At 40.6% G+C, this 20,518-nt stretch overlaps 2 protein-coding genes and 1 long non-coding RNA gene across 9 annotated transcripts in view; 2 read left to right on the forward strand and 1 right to left on the reverse strand.

The window, feature by feature from the left end:
* The window catches only part of LOC137137920 (Fc receptor-like protein 5), a 46,979-nt gene extending 26,617 nt beyond the window's left edge, over nt 1-20,362 (reverse strand). For 2 of the 3 annotated variants that reach the window (XM_067524747.1, XM_067524745.1), the window contains exons 1-4: nt 20,289-20,362; nt 19,227-19,262; nt 18,787-19,038; nt 282-527 (exon numbers count right to left, since the gene is read on the reverse strand). In XM_067524747.1, coding sequence (XP_067380848.1) covers nt 282-527; nt 18,787-19,038; nt 19,227-19,262; nt 20,289-20,316 — 562 coding nt within the window. In that variant the 5' untranslated portion in view covers nt 20,317-20,362. Of the gene's footprint in view, nt 1-281; nt 528-17,828; nt 18,098-18,192; nt 18,394-18,461; nt 18,708-18,786; nt 19,039-19,226; nt 19,263-20,288 lie in introns of those variants that run through there. The other variant, XM_067524746.1, reaches the window with a different exon arrangement.
* Nucleotides 5,913-10,990, forward strand: LOC137137907 (junctional adhesion molecule-like). Of its 4 annotated transcripts, none has more exons than XM_067524716.1 (6): nt 5,913-6,127; nt 8,694-9,026; nt 9,202-9,561; nt 9,858-9,911; nt 10,395-10,448; nt 10,554-10,990. In XM_067524716.1, the coding sequence occupies exons 1-6, from the start codon at nt 6,055-6,057 to the stop codon at nt 10,745-10,747; spliced, it is 1,068 nt and encodes a 355-aa protein (XP_067380817.1). In that variant the 5' UTR covers nt 5,913-6,054; the 3' UTR covers nt 10,748-10,990. The 4 variants fall into 4 exon arrangements, with proteins under 4 accessions (XP_067380817.1, XP_067380818.1, XP_067380819.1 ...); XM_067524717.1 differs by having other exon boundaries at nt 8,697-9,026; XM_067524718.1 differs by lacking the exon at nt 10,395-10,448.
* On the forward strand, nt 12,475-17,291 carry LOC137137946 (uncharacterized). Of its 2 annotated transcripts, none has more exons than XR_010915861.1 (4): nt 12,475-12,599; nt 12,878-13,210; nt 13,611-13,732; nt 14,152-17,291. It is a non-coding gene; the product is annotated as an uncharacterized lncRNA (long non-coding RNA). The 2 variants fall into 2 exon arrangements; XR_010915860.1 differs by having other exon boundaries at nt 13,611-13,727.
* Nucleotides 20,363-20,518: the final 156 nt, after the last annotated feature.

Raw genomic sequence — 20,518 nt, forward strand, 5'->3', positions numbered from 1 at the left:
TCAATTGGTGAAGGTTTTCGAGTGGTTCAGATTGTTACCTGTGTCGATATAAAGACACCATGAGGACAGTGGAGATGAAGTATGGGCAGAACACCACCAGGTGGAGGAGAAGAATGAACCATAGATGGAGGGAGGTGGCAGCAGGGGACGGGGTTGATTTAAGGGGTGTGGTAGATGATGATGGTGGTGTTGTAGTTTTATCTGTAGAGAGAATCACCCAGAGAATCATCAGGTGAACATGTGGATGAAATAAGTGTTGAAATCCAAGTGAAGCTCCTGACCTGTGACGTAGATCCAGCTGGGTGGAGACTCTCCATGACTGCTGATGTGACACTTGTAGAGGCCTTCATCAGACTTGGTAACATGGTGGATGGTCATGTGACCTGTAGGCTCAGTCCTGATGAGGGAGCCATCTTTATAGAAATCAGCTGGGAGGTTGGAGGGAGGCCTCTTTGTTTGACAGCTCAGAGAGACATCATGTCCCTCCATCACAGGGAGGACAGGACTCTGCAGGATCACTGCTCCACCTCAACACAAAGACAAACTACAGCATTTCATCCATTTCCACACAGCTTCATCAACACTAACTCCACAGTCTGTTCTTACCAGCGACAGTGATGGTGATGCTGTTACTGGTTGATCCGTCTCTGGACTCACACCAGTAAACTCCACTGTCCAATGGGTCAACTGAACTGATGTTACATGAAGAACCAACACTTTCTCCCCAGTCTTCACACTCAGATCTGGTGTCTCTGCTTGTGTTTCTTCTCAGTGTCCATCCAGCAGAGCTGCCGTCCTCCTCACAGCTCAGAGAGACAAACTCTCCATCAAACAGCTGAGAGAAGCTGGGACTCACAGTCAGACAAGCTGGAGAAAGATTCAATGCATTATGAGCAAAAAATTATATAATGTAATGTTCAACTCTTTCCAAAAAGGTTGTGATGCTGCATAAAATGCACATAGAAACAGAATATAATGATTTATTAATAATATTTAACTGAAAACAGCAGTAAGGGAACAAAAATGTTGTGGACTGTGAGCTGTGGACTGTCCAGTCTTAGACTGAGGACGACTGACCAGGACCAGGCAAATAATATTCATCTGTAAAATAATCAGAGCTTTGAAGAGCTTCAGATGATCAGAGAAGAAGTTTACTGACCTTGGTTAGTTGTGAAGCAAAACAGAGAGATCACAACTAAAGAGACAAGAGAGTCAGGATGGTTTGAACTGGATAAATTAGTTGAGTCAGAGAAATGATAAACATTTAAATCATCCCAAAATATAATATTGATAATAATAAAGATTACAGTGCTACACAACACAGTGACAGCTTTGGTTCCTGTTTATAACTGTATGTAAGTGCATTGTGTTACTTCCTGTTTCTACATTTTTTACTAGTGATGTTACGCTTGAAGCAGACAAGATTTTACGAAGTCTCGCTTCAGCACGTGAAAAATCAAGTGAGCACATAAAAAGAAGCTTGATTATGTCACACTTGTATCAGACAGGTGAAGTGCTGATATTGGCCATCAGATAAGCTTCTCATTGTGTTCACAGTCCATTTAAAAGTTATTTAATTTCATTACTCTAACAAAATAACAACGACAGCATTAAAACATTCTGTATTCTAATCAACCGTTTCATAATTTATCCTGCCCATGGACATGCAGTTCCAAAGGTTTGGCAGTGCTTTCAACTGTGTTAAATGCTTTGAAACATTGCACCATTTTTAACGCAGTTAAGCCTCAGAAAGCTTTGGTTTTTCCACCGATACTGTTCACAGATCAATTGTTGCTCTTATTTTATAAGTGATTTCTCTGCACGAGGATGGTAGCTGGTGTGGACAAACAGCACAATCCCAGTTAGCTGTCCTTCAGGAGTTCCCGAGCAGCCTAGAAGCCAGGCCAGCTGGGTAAAGGTTTGTAAGAGGTCTGATACTAAACAGCACTCGCTGACAAACCGACTCGGCTCTACAGTCAGAAACGTGAAGTTAGAGACTTCAGCAGCCATCGTCAAATGTATTCCTGGGGCCAGAGCGGGCGAAGTTGAACCCCGTTTGAACCTCCTGGCTAAAGTTAAATTTAAATACAGTAAGATTATTGTTCACACAGGATTTAATGACGCCGATTACGCAAATTCGAAGTCACTAAAATTTGTTGCAGCTCTCTTATCTAGCAAGACTGATGTGGAATGTGGGCACACTGCAGATTGTCGGAGCTGTTCTCTGGACGCATTTGGGATATGGTTGCTTTTACCGTTTTGGTCTTCAGGTGTGTTGCTGGGAGGAGCCGTTTTATGCTGTTAAGTCTTTCGTTAGACCACAATGAGGCAGTCCTGTCCCATGCCCTGGGACTTAATACATGTCTGCTGTTCTGCTTATACTGAAGTCTCTTTTCAGTAGAACCAGTGAAATGACCTGCAGGGAGTCATCGCCTGTTGGTAACAGTTTCAGTGGTAGATATACCCAATAGTGCGCTAAGTTTAGTGTCTTGGATCTTCAGGGTGTGTGGTTGGTTACTTGTCTATGCTTTGTTTTGTCTGATGGATAAGATGGTCCAGAGTTGTCCTGAGATACACATTCACTCGAAGCAGAACTAAAGGGGCCGAAACAAAAGTAGGGGGTGTCAAAAACCAGGTCTTAATTGTGATAGTGACAGAGTGCTGGGATCTGAATGTAGGCCTTCAAACTAGCATCCTCTGTTGTGCTGAGCCAAATTTCAGATGGGTTTGCTAGTGGATCAGGAGATGAGCCTCACGCAAAGTCTCCACTATCATCGCTGAGCTGGCTGTTCTCCCCGGGGGAGACACGACCCAGACCAGGTCCTGCACTTCAGCGGAGCAGTATGCTGGTCCCCGCTGGCAGTGCAGACCTCACAGGAAACATTGGGTCAAATTTCTAGACTCAGTTTGGATAAACTGATGGATTTTAACTTAGTACATGTTCAGGTCAGAGCTGCAGTTTTAGAAGCTCACTTCAAGAGAAGAGAGAGACAGTTTTTTTGAAAGTAAATTCTAATATTAGGCTTTTCGAAAATAACTGCATCATTGATTTTAGAAATCTTTTGTAATTGCGTGAAAAAGTCACTACAGTCGATGTTGAGATGAAAGAGGCTGTGGAGGAGCTAAAACCAGTATCAGCAGAATGTCCGACAATGTGGATGTTAAGGTTTGGACTTGGTTGAAGCTGCTGAATGAGACAGTTGAATTGGATTCACTTGACTCTGCATGGCTTAAGAGTGACAAATGAATTCTCTAACTTTTGTTATTGTGATAAACAATTATTAATTCTTTATTGGTTAAAATGTTACAGTAACCTGTAAACCGCACGTGATGTGACGTGATACAGGAATTTTATCCATGAGGGTTTTCACAGTAGTTTTACTGAAGCTGCAGTGTAAAATATGAACCAAAAGATAATTTAACAGTGTCATTATTTTCAGTGAGGACATGGTTGGACACTGGACAGGAGGATGATATGAAGAGACATCAAGCAACAAAGCCACGAAGGGAGAGGACGAGACAAGACACTGATAATGATCCGTCATCTAAACATCTCATGTTCTGACCTAATGTCTATTTTCTTGTTTCAGCCGCTGTGATCCACATTTTCTCAAGAACTGCTGAATCCGTCTTTTTTCTACGTGTCTCTCTGTTTCATTTTCATGTTAATCATCACTATAATCTTTCATTCCAGGATATATGACCTTCTGTTCCTACATCTCTATTTATCTGACCTCATGCTGAAAGTCTCATAGTTTAAATTGTACTTACAGAGCAGCCGCTGAAGAGACGTTCGCTTCATTGTTCCACTTGGTGACATGAGAGCAACACGTGTGATCACACTTCCTCCTTCTTTGTACATGTTGGTGGTTTGTTTTCTCTGCAGCAGTTGGTATGAAAGAGCTCATTACGGTCACTTTTTTTTAAAATGCAGTGAAAACTAAAATCTGTCATTTGTGAATTTCTTTAAACCTTTGTCAGTGTGAGAATTAAGAGAACGATTTTCAGTGTTTTCACTGACCAACCTGACAGTTTGATGACTGATGTCTTTGCGTTCCTTAAATTATTTGAGATGAACTCTTCCTCAAAGTCAGTCGGCTGAAGAGAGACAGACCATCCAGAGATTAGGCAGCAGCACCAACACCTAGTCTGAAAACAGTGACCCACATTACTCCTCCTCCTGCCTGTTAAACATGAAAAGATAGAGAAAGAGAAACCACAGCATGGGCTGCAAGAATGGATATAAACTGACTGCATCAAGTGTGATGTTCATTTGTGCCTCACAGGTCGAAAAGCGTTTCCTTCACTTTCACACATACAGTAAAACCAAATGAGAACAAAGAAAACAAAGTTTAATATAGAAATAAAAAGGAACAGTAGAACCCCGGCATGTACAGTCTTATATCAATAAGATTAATCATAAGATAACTGCTGTTGATATTTTGCAACATTTTCAGAAAATATGTTTATATAAATATGGATTGCTCAGTGTGGTGTAACCCACCCGGAGTACAGGAGGTCAGGAGTTGGACCTGGGGGGGTTGTACTAGCAGAGCTAATAGGGGCAAGTGGGGAATTGTCGGTTCTCTGTCTTCGGTAGTTGTGTTACATTCCGTCTTGTCACCCGTGATGTTTTGTTACACATAAGAGAGAAAGATCTAAATATAAAAACTTCAACAATATTTTCATCTGTGATTGTTGCTCTTTGTTTTTCTCCCATATACATATTTTTATTATAATCCCCTCATAAGTAACCTCTCTCACTAGCGTTACTTGTATAGTAGGATTCCAGAAGATCCATTTTCTCATCAGGTTGCTCTGGTTCCCCATCACCTTGTTGCCCCGGGTGACAGCCGAGACTCTATGGTTTCCAACTAGGCAGGTAACATTAAAGGCTCTGCCTACGGGCCAACACTGGATATTCAAAGAGAAAGTCCCTCCCGGTTATCAGGTTCCCCGCTGGCAAAACAAGCTGGGCAAAAGAGGAGATAGAGGCCACTGACACCAACACAAGGAATCCCAAAATCCAGCATCCTGAGACACAAAGTGGAAGGAACTTCACGCTCACTTCAACCGGGACAACGTGGGGACATCAGCCAAGACCACTAACTGTGGTCAACCCACCAAGCTGACTATCAGCACCGCTGTCTGTCACTGGATACTGGATTTTCTGACGAGCAGACCTCAGCATGTCAGGTCAGGCCAAACCTGCTCCTCCACCATCACCCACAACAAAATGTATTTCTGGACAAATAGCGACATCTGCTGTCTGACTTCTGTATTCATGTTCATACGGATGAATTCATTGCTATTTTGTTGATAAAAATCCTTGTATAAAAACAGTTTCAAACTGAGTTTGAATTACATCTTCCAAACATTTGCACAGATGTTTCAGCTCAAAAAATCAATAAAGAAAACTATATATTTTTTTTGTATATTTTTTTTCTGTATTCGTGTATTTTGAATACATGCATACTGAATGTTACGAGTACAGGATATGTATTCATATACAAGTAAAATCAGAAAATAATATACATACATTTTTATTTAAATCAGAATTTGCAACAGTTAATTCAGACATGAATTCTACTCAACCTTTCAATTAAAAACATCATTCAAAATCGCAGCCTACATCTCAAAGTTGGATTTATTTATTTATTTCTGATCTCCAGCTCAGACATTTTACGCCACCTTACAAGGAATCCTGGAGCGTCTGGTAGAGGTTGAGTTTTATGCACTGACAGGTGGTTATTCCATAATAATACATCAGCATTTATTGGTTTATTAGATTTTATTTTAACAATCTTTATCTGAAAACAGACTTACTGTAGTAACAGTACCTACAAACTGTACATCAATATTTGTAAACACTTTATTTTGAAGCCACCTGACCTGATGTGGGCGTTACTTCCCGTACAGCTACAAAAACACCTTTTGGGGAGTGTAACTTTATGCAGCAGCAGAATCATGTTAAACTAAGGTCCCACTAGTTTTAACTTTGTTGTTTCTATTAGAAAGTACTTTTCCATCACAGCAGGAGCCAGAGTAAGAACGATGATGTCTTCCTCTAAATGGACCTTCTGTGTGTGTCTCCTCACATGTCTCCTGAACTGGACTGTCTCTGAAGGTAAGCTGGGTCAGTGGACAAACATTTCCTGAAAACAGAATTAACTGTGTCTCAATAACACACAGCTGCGGGTTTATTCACAGTGGTGAACTATGAAGTATGTTACTGCAGCACAGAGAAGAACTCTGGAACATGTTGGGGCAGGTTTTCTTTAGGAAAACAACTTGTCCCCAACCTCCAAAGTTTAAGATTCACTTTCTGTTCCTCACAGTAGATAGCGCAGTCATCTCAGTTTAAAGTTAAGGACATGAACATTTGCTTAATTTCTACAGGAAGCAGTCAGATAAACACAGTGGGTCAAATGGATTCAGAGCTGTTGTTTTCATGTGGAACAGAAGCTTTGAACAGAGAACAACTGCTGTTACTGGAAATCAGTGCTTTTAATGAGACTCCATCAAACTTTGTAGCTTCCACAGACTGATGATACTTTGGTTTTGTCTAATCTCTAAACTCACTTTTACACCACACACACATTTAGAACAACAGGAACACACACACACTACATACAACAACAAATCAGTTTTCCTATTTAAACTTGTTTAACAATAATGCTAATTTAGTCGTTTTTCTCCAACAGTCAGTTAATATTTGTAAAGATTTTCTCTCATCTTGTTTCATTCCTTAATGTCCAAGGAAATTCTCCATTACTTCTGTGTTAAAGGGCAACTTCACCACTTTTCAACTTGCTCCCCATGGCTTTAGTTTAGGGTCTAAATATACAATAATCCTTTCAAATGTCTCTCTGACTTTTCTATTTTAAAATACTTTACTTCTTCTGGGCAAAAAATGCCTCCAGATGAGTTTTACACAATTAGAAGTTCATATTATATCATCTGGGGGAGCTCTGGAAAAGCAGGTTGACCACGATCATCATTTGAAGGATTGCAAATGCAGAATAGAGGGCGCTCTCTCCCAGCATGACGCCAATCTAGCCAATATTCAAGCCGAAATGTAATTAATATCCCAACTGCTTAGTTGTGTGTTGCCAGTCCCCTCTACTTCTAACCCTCCTCCTCCTCCTGTAGCTGCAGCCTCTGCCCCTTTGGTTCAGGAACCAAAGGGGCAGAGGCTTATAGCTATACTCTGGAGACCCCAAGATTTGTAGAGCTTTTTTGTTCAAATGCAAACTGCAGTTTCCAATGCGACATCCTGTGTTCCCCCCAGAGCGTTCCCGCTGTGTCGCTGCTCATTAGCTACTGGTCATCTCCCGGTTCACCCTCACCTTCCAGTGTCACACTCTTCAGGAAAGAATTTTCCTCTTTTCCTGAACACCCCAGAACCCATGCAGCCAGGGAGAGCATGACTTACACCTGACAGGAGAAACATGACAGGAGTTTCCGATGTAATCGGTGTCTTTATTCTGGTCGTTCAGGACCCAAGGTGTAACTCTGTCCCTTTAAAGGAAAGACTCGGCAGGAGCAGGGAGACAACTGCTAAGCCACACAGATTCAGACTCCACTGCCTCCCGACCTAGTTTGAAGGTTACGTTACAGCTTCCTAAACACTTGGTTTCTCTCATTGCATTCATAGACTGCGGTACGGAGATGGAATACGTCGACGAGAATCTGGCTTGCGAGCTGGGTCTTTCTTTAGTTCCTCACACTAAACCGATCCTTGTTGAACCCGAGTGCCCTGCAGACTGCTCCTATTTTGATGACTATTGAAAATCATCTTGACAAACTTTCCTTCCAGGTCATTCAGTCCCTCCAGCAACCACTGATTCTCGGCTGCACATGGTTAGCACGTCATAATCCACACATTGATTGGCGTGAAGGTAAAATAATTAATAAGTATGCTTCCTCTTCCAGTCTACTGGAGTTCACTTCCAATCATATTGTCCAGATCAATGAACCTGAAATTTACCATGACCTGAAACTCATCAAAAATAAACCCACTTCTCTTCCACCTCATTGCTCCTACAACTGTGCCACTGAGCCTTTTTCTGGTACCATGCCACCGAAGGGTAGACTCTCTTTGCCATGGAAGCTATGGAAAAGTACATCATTGAGTCACTAGTGGCTGGTTTTATTCGCCCCTTATCATCTTCCGTGGTTGCAGGTTTCTTTATGTGGGCAAAAAAGATGGGGGGGGGGTCTGACCGTTCGGTGATACCTTTTTGCCTGACCAATCCTCCAGCCATTTTCCAAAACTTGGTCAAAAGTCTAAACTAACAGTTTTTAGTCAGAGGAATCCTGCTGACAGTTATCCATGACCAGTGTTAGAGAACGAGCTTCATGATACAAGTCCCAGATTTCATTCCTCCATCTGTTTTTAGTTCAAGAGCAAAAACATTCACATTTAACATCAGAACTACATGATTAAACCTCAATTTGGTTCTAAAGACAAGAGTTTGGTTCAAACAACTGAACTAGGAATGTGTTTAAACTACATTCATAACTCTGGATTCAGGTCTGAGGTTCATGTTTTTACATACTGGATGTGTAAAAATCACTCATAATTCAAGTTATATTTCTTTTTAAAACCATTATTTTAGATCAAAACAAAAATATGTTGTAAAGATCTTCATTACTGACTTTTCCTTTTTTCTGTTTTAATTCTGACCAAGAAGTGAAAACAGTCCAATCTGGAGAAGATGTCTGTCTTCTGTGTCAGGGTCCCAGAGGTGCTGACATCGTTCTTGTAGAGTGGATCAGACCTGACCTGGTATCAGAAGGTTTTGTTCTCCTCTTCAGAGATGATCGTATATATGAAAACTACCAGCATCCATCTTTTCATGGTCGAGTGGAGCTGAGAGACCCACAGATGAAGGACGGAGACACATCTGTGATTCTAAAGAACGTCACCATCAATGATAGAGGAACATATAAATGTTATGTTAGAATCAAAGGAAACAGTCCTCAGCTCATCAACAGCGTCCACCTAAAAGTTAAACACTCAGGTGAGTTTGAAGTGCAGCTGCTTCCACATCACTGTTGGTCAGGATTTTTCCACATCATGTCAGCAAACTGCACTGATCCAAGTTGTGACTTTAGAGCTGTGAGAATTTGACCTCATCAACTGTTTTACTGATGTTTACTTTGTGTTTTGATCTGGATTTTATGGTTTTTGTTCAGACCAACAACAGATCACAGTGAAGACTGGAGATGATGTTACTCTTCAGTGTCTGGATCACAGAGGTGGAGACATTGAACTGTTAGAGTGGAGGAGACAGGACCTGGAGGAAGACGTCTTTGTTTGCATATATGGAAATATGTGTGAAAACCAGCATCCAACTTTTAAGAACCGAGTGGAGCTGAGAGATCCAGAGATGAAGGACGGAGACGTTTCTGTGATTCTGAAGAAAGTGAAGATTAGTGACACTGGAACATATGAGTGTTATGTTAAACAGAGTGAATCTAAAAGATGGAAAAGAACTGTTAATTTGAAGGATGCTGAGCTCATCTTCACCATCACCCTGAATTTTACAGACTCAGGTGAGTGTGTGTGTGTGTGTGTGTGTGTGTGTGTGTGTGTGTGTGTGTGTGTGTGTGTGTGTGTGTGTGTGTGTGTGTGTGTCAGAGGTGAAGCTGCTTCCTGGTTGTTGATGCGAGAGTGAACCATCACAGATCAGATGTTTGTGTTTTCTAAAGATGTTGCTGATGAGACTTTGTAGCAAACAGCTGCTATGAGTGATGGGATCAAAGTGCAGTAGATAATGTCTGACAGGAGTTTGAAGAGGAAATGGATTCATCACCTACCTGACAGCTCACATCTCATTCTCTTCTCACAGGTGCTGGAGGAGACAAGTATGGACATGTTGGACTGATACTTGGCCTGATCGTTGGTGTGCTTTATTTGGTGGTGTTTTGATCTGCAGAAAATATATATTTTATAAAAATCTGTAATAAATGAAAAATAAATATTTCAGCATGAGTCTGACCAGCAACAGCAGATGAAAACGTCTGGTTAAACTTTTCCCATAAAATGAGATAAGAATCTGTTTAAATATAATAAACAGCTCAGTGCACAGTGTAAATGTTTCTGCTTTATGACTAAATGTAAATACATGCTCACCTCTATAAATATTTGTTACAAAAACACATTTTGTGATGTTAACTGCAAAAGTGAAAAGTTTAAAATGGTGCTTCTTGCTTTTCACCTTAGATGGTTTGTTATTTTGTCATTTTTTTAGATTTCTGTGTCCTACAACATGTGGTAAATTCGACCCATCTGTATCTGTATTGCAAAGTACTTTCTTACCCTGCTTTCACATGGATTCTGCTGTTTTTCAATCACCTGAAACCTCACATGTGATTCTGATCTGCAGATCACAAATGTCTTTGCTGTTGTTGTGACTCTTACAAGCCGTATGACTGCAGTAGTGAGTACTGAGTGCAGTAGATAATGTCTGACAGGAGTTTGAAGAGGAAATGGATTCATCACCTACCTGACACATCACACCTCACATCTCATTCTCTTCTCACAGGTGGTGAAGCTGGAGACAGTGAGGATGGAGGAGACAAACATGGACATGTTGGACTGGTGGTCACTCTGTCAGTTGTTATAGTGCTTGTTGTTTTCCTTGTTGCTGTTGGTTTTACTATGTATAGAAAATCCAAAAGACTCAAAATGCAGATTTATCAACCTCCTGCTGATGAAGCAGCTGATCCTGAGCTATAAGACACAAACCACGTGTTACCAAGTGTGGAACAGGAATCAGACACATCACGGCTGCTGTTTCATGAACCACTACAGTTTGGTCTTGAACGAGTCAAATCCTCATGAAGCTGTGGACATTTCATGGAGCCTCATCAGTTACAGGGATTTTGGTGAAACTCCTGTTCACCTTTGTCATGACAAAACTTGACAATTACTGGTGACAGACACCTCGAGTGTAATGAATAAAGAAGTTTCCACACCCAGGATGTCTTTAAGGGGTTTATTTTGTAGCAAGAGAGAAATGCATCAACAGAGTCTCAAGCCTCCATCCAGTGCAGTTCTAAGGTCTTAACATGTCAAACATAAACTTATATCCTCCTAACAGGAACTGATTGAGGTGTACAAGAAATAGAGGACTTGTCTGAGTTTTGACCCTCCCCCTTTGTCTAAGGCCCTTGAAAAAATAAGGGTCTATTTGCTGCTCTGTAAACAAATGAGCAGGGATCCCCAAAAATTAACTGCGGTTATCTATTTGTTCTCTGTACCGAAGCCCAAACTCAATCACCTCAGAGGGTTTCAGACGGTAATGAATCCCTCCCACGTGTTGCTGAGTCCGATTTTGGTCAGATCACACAGTCAGGAATTGGTATTTAGGGTGGACTCAAGTGCATCATGGAGAGAGGGGAAGAAAATTGACTTTATTAACAATTATAAGGAAAAACAAGGAAAACTACTTAACATAAATTCACTCCTACAAGGACGACTAACCCGGCACCAATCGCACATGCACACTAAGGAATCAGATAAGGGCTGAATGGATAACCTGAAAAAACGTTATGGAAGATAAACATGAATTGAACGGGTGATAACCAAAAAAACTGGGGACAGGAAAACAAACAAAACTAAACATAAACCAGGGCTACAGAAACTACAAAGATCAATTGGAGAACCAAACATAAAACCAACAAGGAGGAGGCCAATCAACCAAGGAGGAAATGAGTGATCTAACGAAAACTAAAACCATGATACAGAGAAATAACTAACACCGGAAAAGCTAAACATCAATGGAACATGTTTTGAGTTAATTTGTTTCTATACATTGTCTTTACCAAATAAAAGTTGAAAAAAAATTCAACTAAACTTAGCCTAACAGCAAACTAATAATATACAGACTTGTGTTATGGAAGTCAAGTCTATAGTGTCTCTGTCCATTCTGTCTCCATTACGTAAGTAACACGAATATAAACTCACACTTCTATTAATACAAGGTGACACATTTCAGCTCAAGACACACAATGACAAACACTATCACAATATGCATGGTGTCAACCTACAAAGCAGACTCCCCTTCATCAGCTTCAGACCACAGCTCCGTGCGACAGTACTCAAGTAAATGTACCTTAAAGATGTACTTATATCCAGTTGTGCATAATTACATGTGCAGTGTTTTCTCACTTCTTGTCATTGCTCTCCTGTGCAAATCTAATGCATTAGATATTAATTTTTATTGATGCTGTTGATGCTTTATAAACTCTTTGTGGACAGTGGCTTGTGCAGGAAGTGAATGCAGCCTTCCTGCAGGAACAGATGAACTTTATACAACACTATCAGTCACAAAGCAGCTATGTTCTATTCTTTTTTTTTTTTTTATCTCTCTGCAACAAGCTAAATGCTGCTAAAAAAATAAACAAAGAGCTCATCCCTCAACATCCGTAGGTAGCAGCTCTGGTGTTATAGAGCTTAAGAGGAGGAAGAGGAAGAACAGTTCTACTTTCAGCTCAGTCTGCTGCAGCTGCTCTCATGACTTCATTAACATGTAGAACATCTCTGGCTTTTTTCACATGTTTCTGGATCTTTGTTTTGGCACCTAAAGGTAAGACGTCTTTGTACAGTATTGTATTTTTCTGAAGAGCTTTTTAAGCTAATGTTTATTGTAGTGCAACCAGAAAAAAACTTTTTTTTAGAAAAATCAAAATTGAAACCTGTCAGAAATTGTTATATTTCTGCAGCTTTTGTTATTTTACTGCCAGTTTACAGAAGCTGAACACAGTTCATTTTCATATAGAGGCCCACACTCTGGCTTGCTTTAGGGTTGAGAGTTCTACTTGGATTTTTCAGCCTCTCTGCTTTGTTTCTTTGTTTCTGCTCCAGTGGAGAAAAACATCACAGCTGATCATGGACAGGACATCACTCTGCCATGTCAAGATCCCAGTTACACCAACTTAATAGCTTTAGAGTGGACCAGACCTCAGCTGGATCCAAAATATGTCTTCATTTTTTACCGGCACTGGTGGTTTAAACTAGAAACTCAGCATTCGTCTTTCAAGCACAGAACAAAGCTGAAGGACAAACAGATGAAGGATGGAGACGTGTCTTTGATTCTGGAGAACGTGAAGCTTAATGACACTGGAAAATATGAGTGTCATGTGATGCTGAGTAGAGCAAACCACAGTGAAAGAATCATCAACCTCAGAGTCAACTTAGGTGTGTGTGTGTGTGTGTGTGCGTGTGTGTATGAGAGGTAAAGCTGCTTCCTGTTTGTTGATGTGAGAGTCCGTTTCGTGTCTATTAAAATGAGAAGAAATCGTATTTCTGCCAAACACTGCTGGTGTTATGTTTTATAAAAATATATTTTGCTCATAATATTTTTTGTTGCCACATACGTAAACAGAGTTCTGTGAACATTTGGTACATTTTAGATAGACGCCTCAGTTGATTCTCCAAACGTGAAGACAAAGCTACAGTGGGTTCTTGTTGCCAAGAAACTAACTTTTTCCTTTACTGTATGAAGCCAAGTGTTGCTGACTTGTGTTTCATAGTTTGAGTTGGTTTCAGTTCAAAGTCGTTTTACACTTCACCTGACCAGGTGTGTTTGTTTTTCTAGCTCCAGTCTCTGGTCCGTCTGTGTCTTTGTTGACCATTTTCTGTCATATCATGGCGACATGTCCGTACTTCATCTGCACCCTCCTCACAGTCTCCATATATTGTCAGAAGCCCACAGGTAAGGTCAGTCTACACACATGCTGGCAGCTCTTTCTGGCTTTGTGCTGAATGAAGGACCAAGTCCATCACCAAAGCTCTGCTCCACCTCCAGGTTCTGTCTTTGGCATCAGCTAAACATAGATTTGACTATTTAGAGTTATTAAAAGTAGAATACTTGAAATACATAAGTTATGTTTTGGGTTATATTTCTCACACAAACACTTTTAAAAACATTATTATTTTTATAGATTCTTATGTCTGAAAAAGGGTTTTATTTTTGTTTAAAACCTTTAAAATCATTTCCCAAATGTGCCACATTCTTTTGAACATGTGCTCACGGTTATAAAAAAAAAAACATTGTCCCCTCGAGATGACGTTGGCATACACAGAGTGATGTGACCTGCTGCTTTAGTTTGTCCATGTTTTTCTCTCTGTGTCTCCAGGTTGGCATTAAATGTCTCATCGCAGAAAACACAGAAAGGAAGCCTCCTGTTTCCGTGACGACGTGTTCACCCAATCAGAGTGTCTTTCAGATGTCAACACTGAGCATCATTGCTAAGATTATTTTCTGTACGTTTTAACAGTTTGCAAAATCTGCTCAATACTATAGCAAATGTCTTGCATCTATGAAATAAGTCAAATAATAAACAATTTTAAAACCTACTGTGAAATTTGCAGTGTGAGAACAATTAATAATCAGCTGATACGCTTTAATTGCACACATGTGACCGTATACATACTTTATGTACTTTAGGATGCTTAAGTATGTTGGGTTGAGCTTCGGGACGGGACAGGCCGAAAGTTGTCATACTGAAGTATGTTAATCTCCTACACATGATTCCGGCTACCAAAGTTCTAGCAGTTATCGAGGGTGTTATTTTTACCAGTACTGTGACTGTATTCTGTGGAATAATCACATACATATATATTTATGTGTGTATTCTGTGTGTTGTGTTGTGGCCAATAACAATATAGTCCATTGATGTGGGCAGCAAGCTGTCAGACGTTTGCCTAGACCACTTTGGTATCAGTGAGTTTGTTTACACGGACTTAAGTCCGTGTCCCCACAGGTTTCCAGTAAGCAGATTTCTTAAGTGCAGGTAAACACAGTCAGTGAAGACAGTAATTCTCTGCAGAAATGCTGTAAAGCTGCAGGGCTTCTCGGCCTTTGTGTAACATCCGCCCCAACCTGAGTCCAATTCATCAGCTGAACCAACAGGGAGGCCATCTAAAGGATTCTAAAGGATGTAAGAGGGTCACCTTTGTCTGCGGGTTTTATGGCAATGAAAGCAGTATAAACACACACAAACTCCACAAAAACATTGTTCTTTTTTTCGCTATAGCAGATGTGTGACGAGAGTATGATGAATTGCTGCCACCTGCTGGATTATTCGGGTAACACGGGACCAGGCCAATGATGAAGGGAACCAACCTTAGAGTGTAACATTAGAAAGGTGGGAAACCAGGGCTACCTTGGTGCTGGTCCCAAGCCCGGATAAAAATGGGAGGGTTGGAGCAGGAAGGACATCTGGAAGACAAAAAATAATCAATGTGGTGACCCCTGAAGGGACAAGCCAAAAGCTTGGTGCTTTGTTATTTAAGAGCAATTTTACTTCTGTACTTTAAGTAAAATGAAGATAATCTGCTTTGTACCTTTACTTGACTAAAAGATGAAGTGAAGCAGAAAAACACTGGCAGAACACAAAGTAAACTTAGCGTGGCTCTATAACACCAAAATGTCATGCTGACAGCAGGGCTATATATCTTTTTCATACATGGTCACTCAGCCAATGCTGGAATTGGGACCGACCTTAGACTATGGCTAGAACCTTGAGTGTAGACCTGAAGTGCACTGGCAACTGTGAGAACCCAACCTGGACTTTTTTTTAAGCGAGAGTCCTGCTGAAAAAAAAGTCCTTTGGAAGAGAACAGTTCTGCGCTGCATGTTTCGATTAAAATATTTGAAAACAGTCACATACTTTAACTTTAAGTAAATTGTGATGTATATCTGGGTTCATCAGCTGAACCAACAGGGAGGCCATCTAAAGGATTCTAAAGGATGTAAGAGGGTCACCTTTGTCTGCGGGATTTATGGCAATGAAAGCAGTATAAACACACACAAACTCCACAAAAACATTGTTCTTTTTTTCGCTATAGCAGATGTGTGACGAGAGTATGATGAAGTGCTGCCACCTGCTGGATTATTCGGGTAACACGGGACCAGGCCAATGATGAAGGGAACCAACCTTAGAGTGTAACATTAGAAAGGTGGGAAACCAGGGCTACCTTGGTGCTGGTCCCAAGCCCGGATAAAAATGGGAGGGTTGGAGCAGGAAGGACATCTGGAAGACAAAAAATAATCAATGTGGTGACCCCTGAAGGGACAAGCCAAAAGCTTGGTGCTTTGTTATTTAAGAGCAATTTTACTTCTGTACTTTAAGTAAAATGAAGATAATCTGCTTTGTACCTTTACTTGACTAAAAGATGAAGTGGTACAGTACTTGGTGGTAACACTAGGTTTCTGATTAATGAAACGCATTTAACACACGTGTGCATGCCACAGTGAATTCACTTCCTCCTTAAAAGGGTCGAAAAAAGGTGGAACTCATATGAGGGTGAGACCACTATACATTTGTCAGCTGAACAAAAACGCAACTTGGATTTTCCCTGTGCTGACACAAACTTCTTTCCTTTAAAACTGCAGCACTGTCAGCCTTCGAAAGTAGCTTCAATGCAACACACCGTGAGCAACCATAGCAATTCAATGCACAGGCTGAATGTCACATGCAGCGTGTATATTTGTGTGTCGTATGTGTCGGTGCTATGTCCATTAAAATACCACCGTATCCTGAATGATTCAGTGTTGTAAAAAATAAAAGGTGAAAGCATTTTATTGGCACTTCTTAACCAAGCACAACCATATCATTCCTTTCCTTAGTCACAGTTCACTAACGTAACTTTTTGGAATAATGCACAACTGGAGTACAGCTGAGCACTTACACAGTTCCCACTCATCCTTAAAAAGTCCTGAAGTCTGAAAATCAGAAATCTGTTTTAGGCCTTACATCCTTTTAGTTGTCATCATTAAAAATCTATTTAGTTATCATTTTTGTGTTGTTCTCTTCTTTTTTATTTCTGTCCTTATCTATTAATTTGGTTTTCTGTGTGTTGGTTCTGATTGTAGGTCATTAGAAACTAATTTCCACCAAGGCCGAGACCACAGCTGCGCAAAAATTGTAACTCTGGTGTTCCTTGTTCTTTCCTTTGGCCTCAAAACAGGAACTGCTCTTCCCGAATCAGTTTCTTTCTATGTGTGACATAATAAATTGGGGTTTTAGATGCAAAGACATAATGGCCAGATAAACAAAGAAAAGACATTTGGTTCATTTCAACCAAATGAACCGATATATCTTTATTTTTTGATATGGTAAAGCATTATAAACATCGTAAAACACATGTACATAATATCTGTTCTCTTTTCACTTAATAAAAATGATTGACTGACGGATAAATACATCTGTTCTTCTTAAAGCATGTGAATACCTACAGAGTCCTGAACAGCACTGATACCTTTTCAGCTTTCCCCACCAGAGTCATCGTCATCCCAAAGGTGTTGTTCAATAGCTACTAGCCTTGGGTGAAGTTCTTGAACATGTTTCACCTCTCATCTGCGCTTAATACATCTACATTAAGCTACGTATGTTGTAAAACGTTTCCGGTGGTTCAGGTTGTTTCTGCATTTAAATCTGTTTAAATTAAATGGTAAAAGACAGGGAAGTGGGTGAGTCTCCTCTTACTGACCATGACTAACCAAACAACGCTCAGAGAAGAAAGGAAAAATAAGCTCTAAGCATTTTCAACATTGAACAGATTACAACAATTTTTGGAGTCAGGGCTTTGTCACAACAAGCAGTCTGACTGCTTTCAATAGCAAAAAGCCACGTTACTGCCACCACCTGTTTAGGTAGAGATTTAAGTGTTTCTACCAGAGCTCCTTCATACACCCTACAGATTTGCACACTCCATAAGCTAGTTTAGGAAAACCTCTGGTGTCGAGGGAGGGAAAGGCCATTTCAGTCTGGACTGAGCCACAGTCAGAGAAGTCATTGACACTCTGATGGTCACTTGGGGGATGATGTGCCCCCCTGCTTTATTCATATCATTATGAGTCTTATGAGTTAAAGTCGGAACAACCATCAAAAATCAAATTTTTATGCAGATGACTCAAGTATGTTTGCTTTGCTTAAGAAGAACACATTGATCACACTGGATCAGTTCACAGGTGATCCTCTGTGGTGACAGCAGTGATCACATCATCGTAGTCACCATCCAATTCCTCCTTAGCCTGGGTAGGCAAGGTCATCACCATGGAGTTGAACAGGTGATTTCCTACAGTCAAGAAAAATAGAAAATGCATCAACTGTTAACCTGTGAAATGTTCTGTTTGACTGATTGATTAGTGTTGATAGTGAATGAGACCTTACCTGTATGTCTGTTTCGATATAAAGATACTACAAGGAGAGTGGAGATAAAGTATGGACAGAACACCAGTAGGTGACGGACCAGTGTAAATACAAGCTGGAGGGAGGTGGAGGCAGGGGAAAAGGTTGTAATTGATGGCAGGGGTAATAACGTGGACATGGCTGCGTTTATTGCGGTAGATGGAAGAGTGGTTGGAGGTTTTTCTGTGGAGAGAATCGTCAGGTGAACATGTGAATGAAATAAGTGTTGAAATCAAAGTGAAGCTCCTGACCTGTGACGTAGATCCAGCTGGGTGGAGACTCTCCATGACTGCTGATGTGACACTTGTAGAGGCCTTCATCAGACTTGGTAACATGGTGGATGGTCATGTGACCTGTAGGCTCAGTCCTGATGAGGGAGCCATCTTTATAGAAATCAGCTGAATGATTGGAGGGAGGCCTCTTTGTTTGACAGCTCAGAGAGACATCATGTCCCTCTATCACAGGGAGGACAGGACTCTGCAGGATCACTGCTCCACCTCAACACAGAGACAAACTACAGAATTTCATCCATTTCCACACAGCTTCATCAACACTAACTCCACAGTCTGATCTTACCAGTGACAGTGATGGTGATGCTGTTACTGGTTGATCCCTCTCTGGACTCACACCAGTAAACTCCACTGTCCCATGGGACTGTTAGACTGATGGTACAGGAAGAACCAGCTCGTCTTCCCCAGTCAACTCCACACTGAGACATCTGTTGGCTGGTTGTGTTCCTCCTCACAGTCCATCCGTCCTCCTTACAGGTCAGGGAGAATGCATCTCCTTCCAACAGCTGTGACCTGCTGGGACTTACAGTCAAGTGAGCTGGAGAGAAGAAGGAAGCATATGTGTACATTTAACTGAAAAACCCTGGAGTTAACTGAGACAGTATCTACCATTACAAGATCTTTTAATTGGGATCACTAGTAATTCTTAAACAGTCCTCTTGACTATGTTATCAAGGTATGTTAAACTCAGTGAGTTTCGGACTGTGGTAGGAGATGTTCACTAACCTTGGATTTTTATGTAGCACAGCAACGAGATCACAACTAGAGAAACCGAGAGAACATAAACTAAGGTTTATTTGAGGTTTCACATTCAACAGTAAAGCAGAAAAACACCGGCAGAACACAAAGTAAACTTAGCGTGGCTCTATAACGCCAAAATGTCATGCTGACAGCAGGGCTATATATCTTTTTCGTACATGGTCACTCAGCTAATGCTGGAATTGGGACCAACCTTAGACTATGGCTAGAACCTTGAGTGTAGACCTGAAGTGCACTGGCAACTGTGAGAACCCAACCCGGACTTTTTTTTTCAGCAGGACTCTCGCTTAAAAAGTCCTTTGGACGAGAACAGTTCTGCGCTGCATGTTTCGATTAAAATATTTGAAAACAGTCACATACTTTAACTTTAAGTAAATTGTGATGTATGTCTGGGTTGTTACTGTGTGGTGTGCCAACGTGCTTTAATCACAAAGTCAGAAGTAAAAAGACCCACTGCAGCAACTGAAGCAGGAAGGAGGTTTCCTAGCTGTTAGTCGGCTGTTAGAGTCTTGACTACTCATTTTTGAGGTGCTAATTGTTTTAGTTTTGAATTTCCGTTGAACTGAGTTTTAGTCTTGCCATGGAAGGTTTTTAATCTGAAAAATATATATTCTTGTTATATACAAGGAGGATTATCAGATTAGATAGGGGGGGGATGCACAGAAGAGTCGTAAATATAGACACTTGTCAAAAGCCTGGACGACGAAGAAGATGGTGACAAAGTGAAGACATTATGCAAGTTATGAAACATAGATTACACACCTTTGTTTAGAAAACACAATAATTTACTGTACTTGTTGTGAGAGAGTTTAAAATCAGAATGAAACAAATCTAAATCTCTTTTTTGTTCACAAACAGTTTATACATTCTCCAAATAGAGCCCCTTCAAATTACTGCACCCTTCACTTTATTCAGTTAGAAACTATAATCTGCACACAGATTTAGTCGTCGGCATCTCATGTTGTGATCTAAAATGTTTATGTGAAATCATCGCCCAGATACTACACATAACACCTAGACTGTACTTACAGAGCAGCAACTGAGGTGTTTCATCCATCCTTTATTCTGGTAAAATGAGGTCAATCTTTCTGGTTCTCAGTGCAGAAAACCACTCCTGTTTCCTGTTCCTGTTCCTGGTAGTCAGGTCGGAGTTCCCCTCCAGAAAATACTAAAAGTTGTTTAGGTAATATTTAAAGGTAAGTAACAGAAACAGAAGCGAGATCTAGATGGTGAAATAAATAGCAATTTACATAAGAAAA

Source organism: Channa argus, chromosome 12 (genome assembly GCF_033026475.1).
Source record: "Channa argus isolate prfri chromosome 12, Channa argus male v1.0, whole genome shotgun sequence".
In the NCBI taxonomy this organism is placed as follows: Eukaryota; Metazoa; Chordata; class Actinopteri; order Anabantiformes; family Channidae; genus Channa; species Channa argus.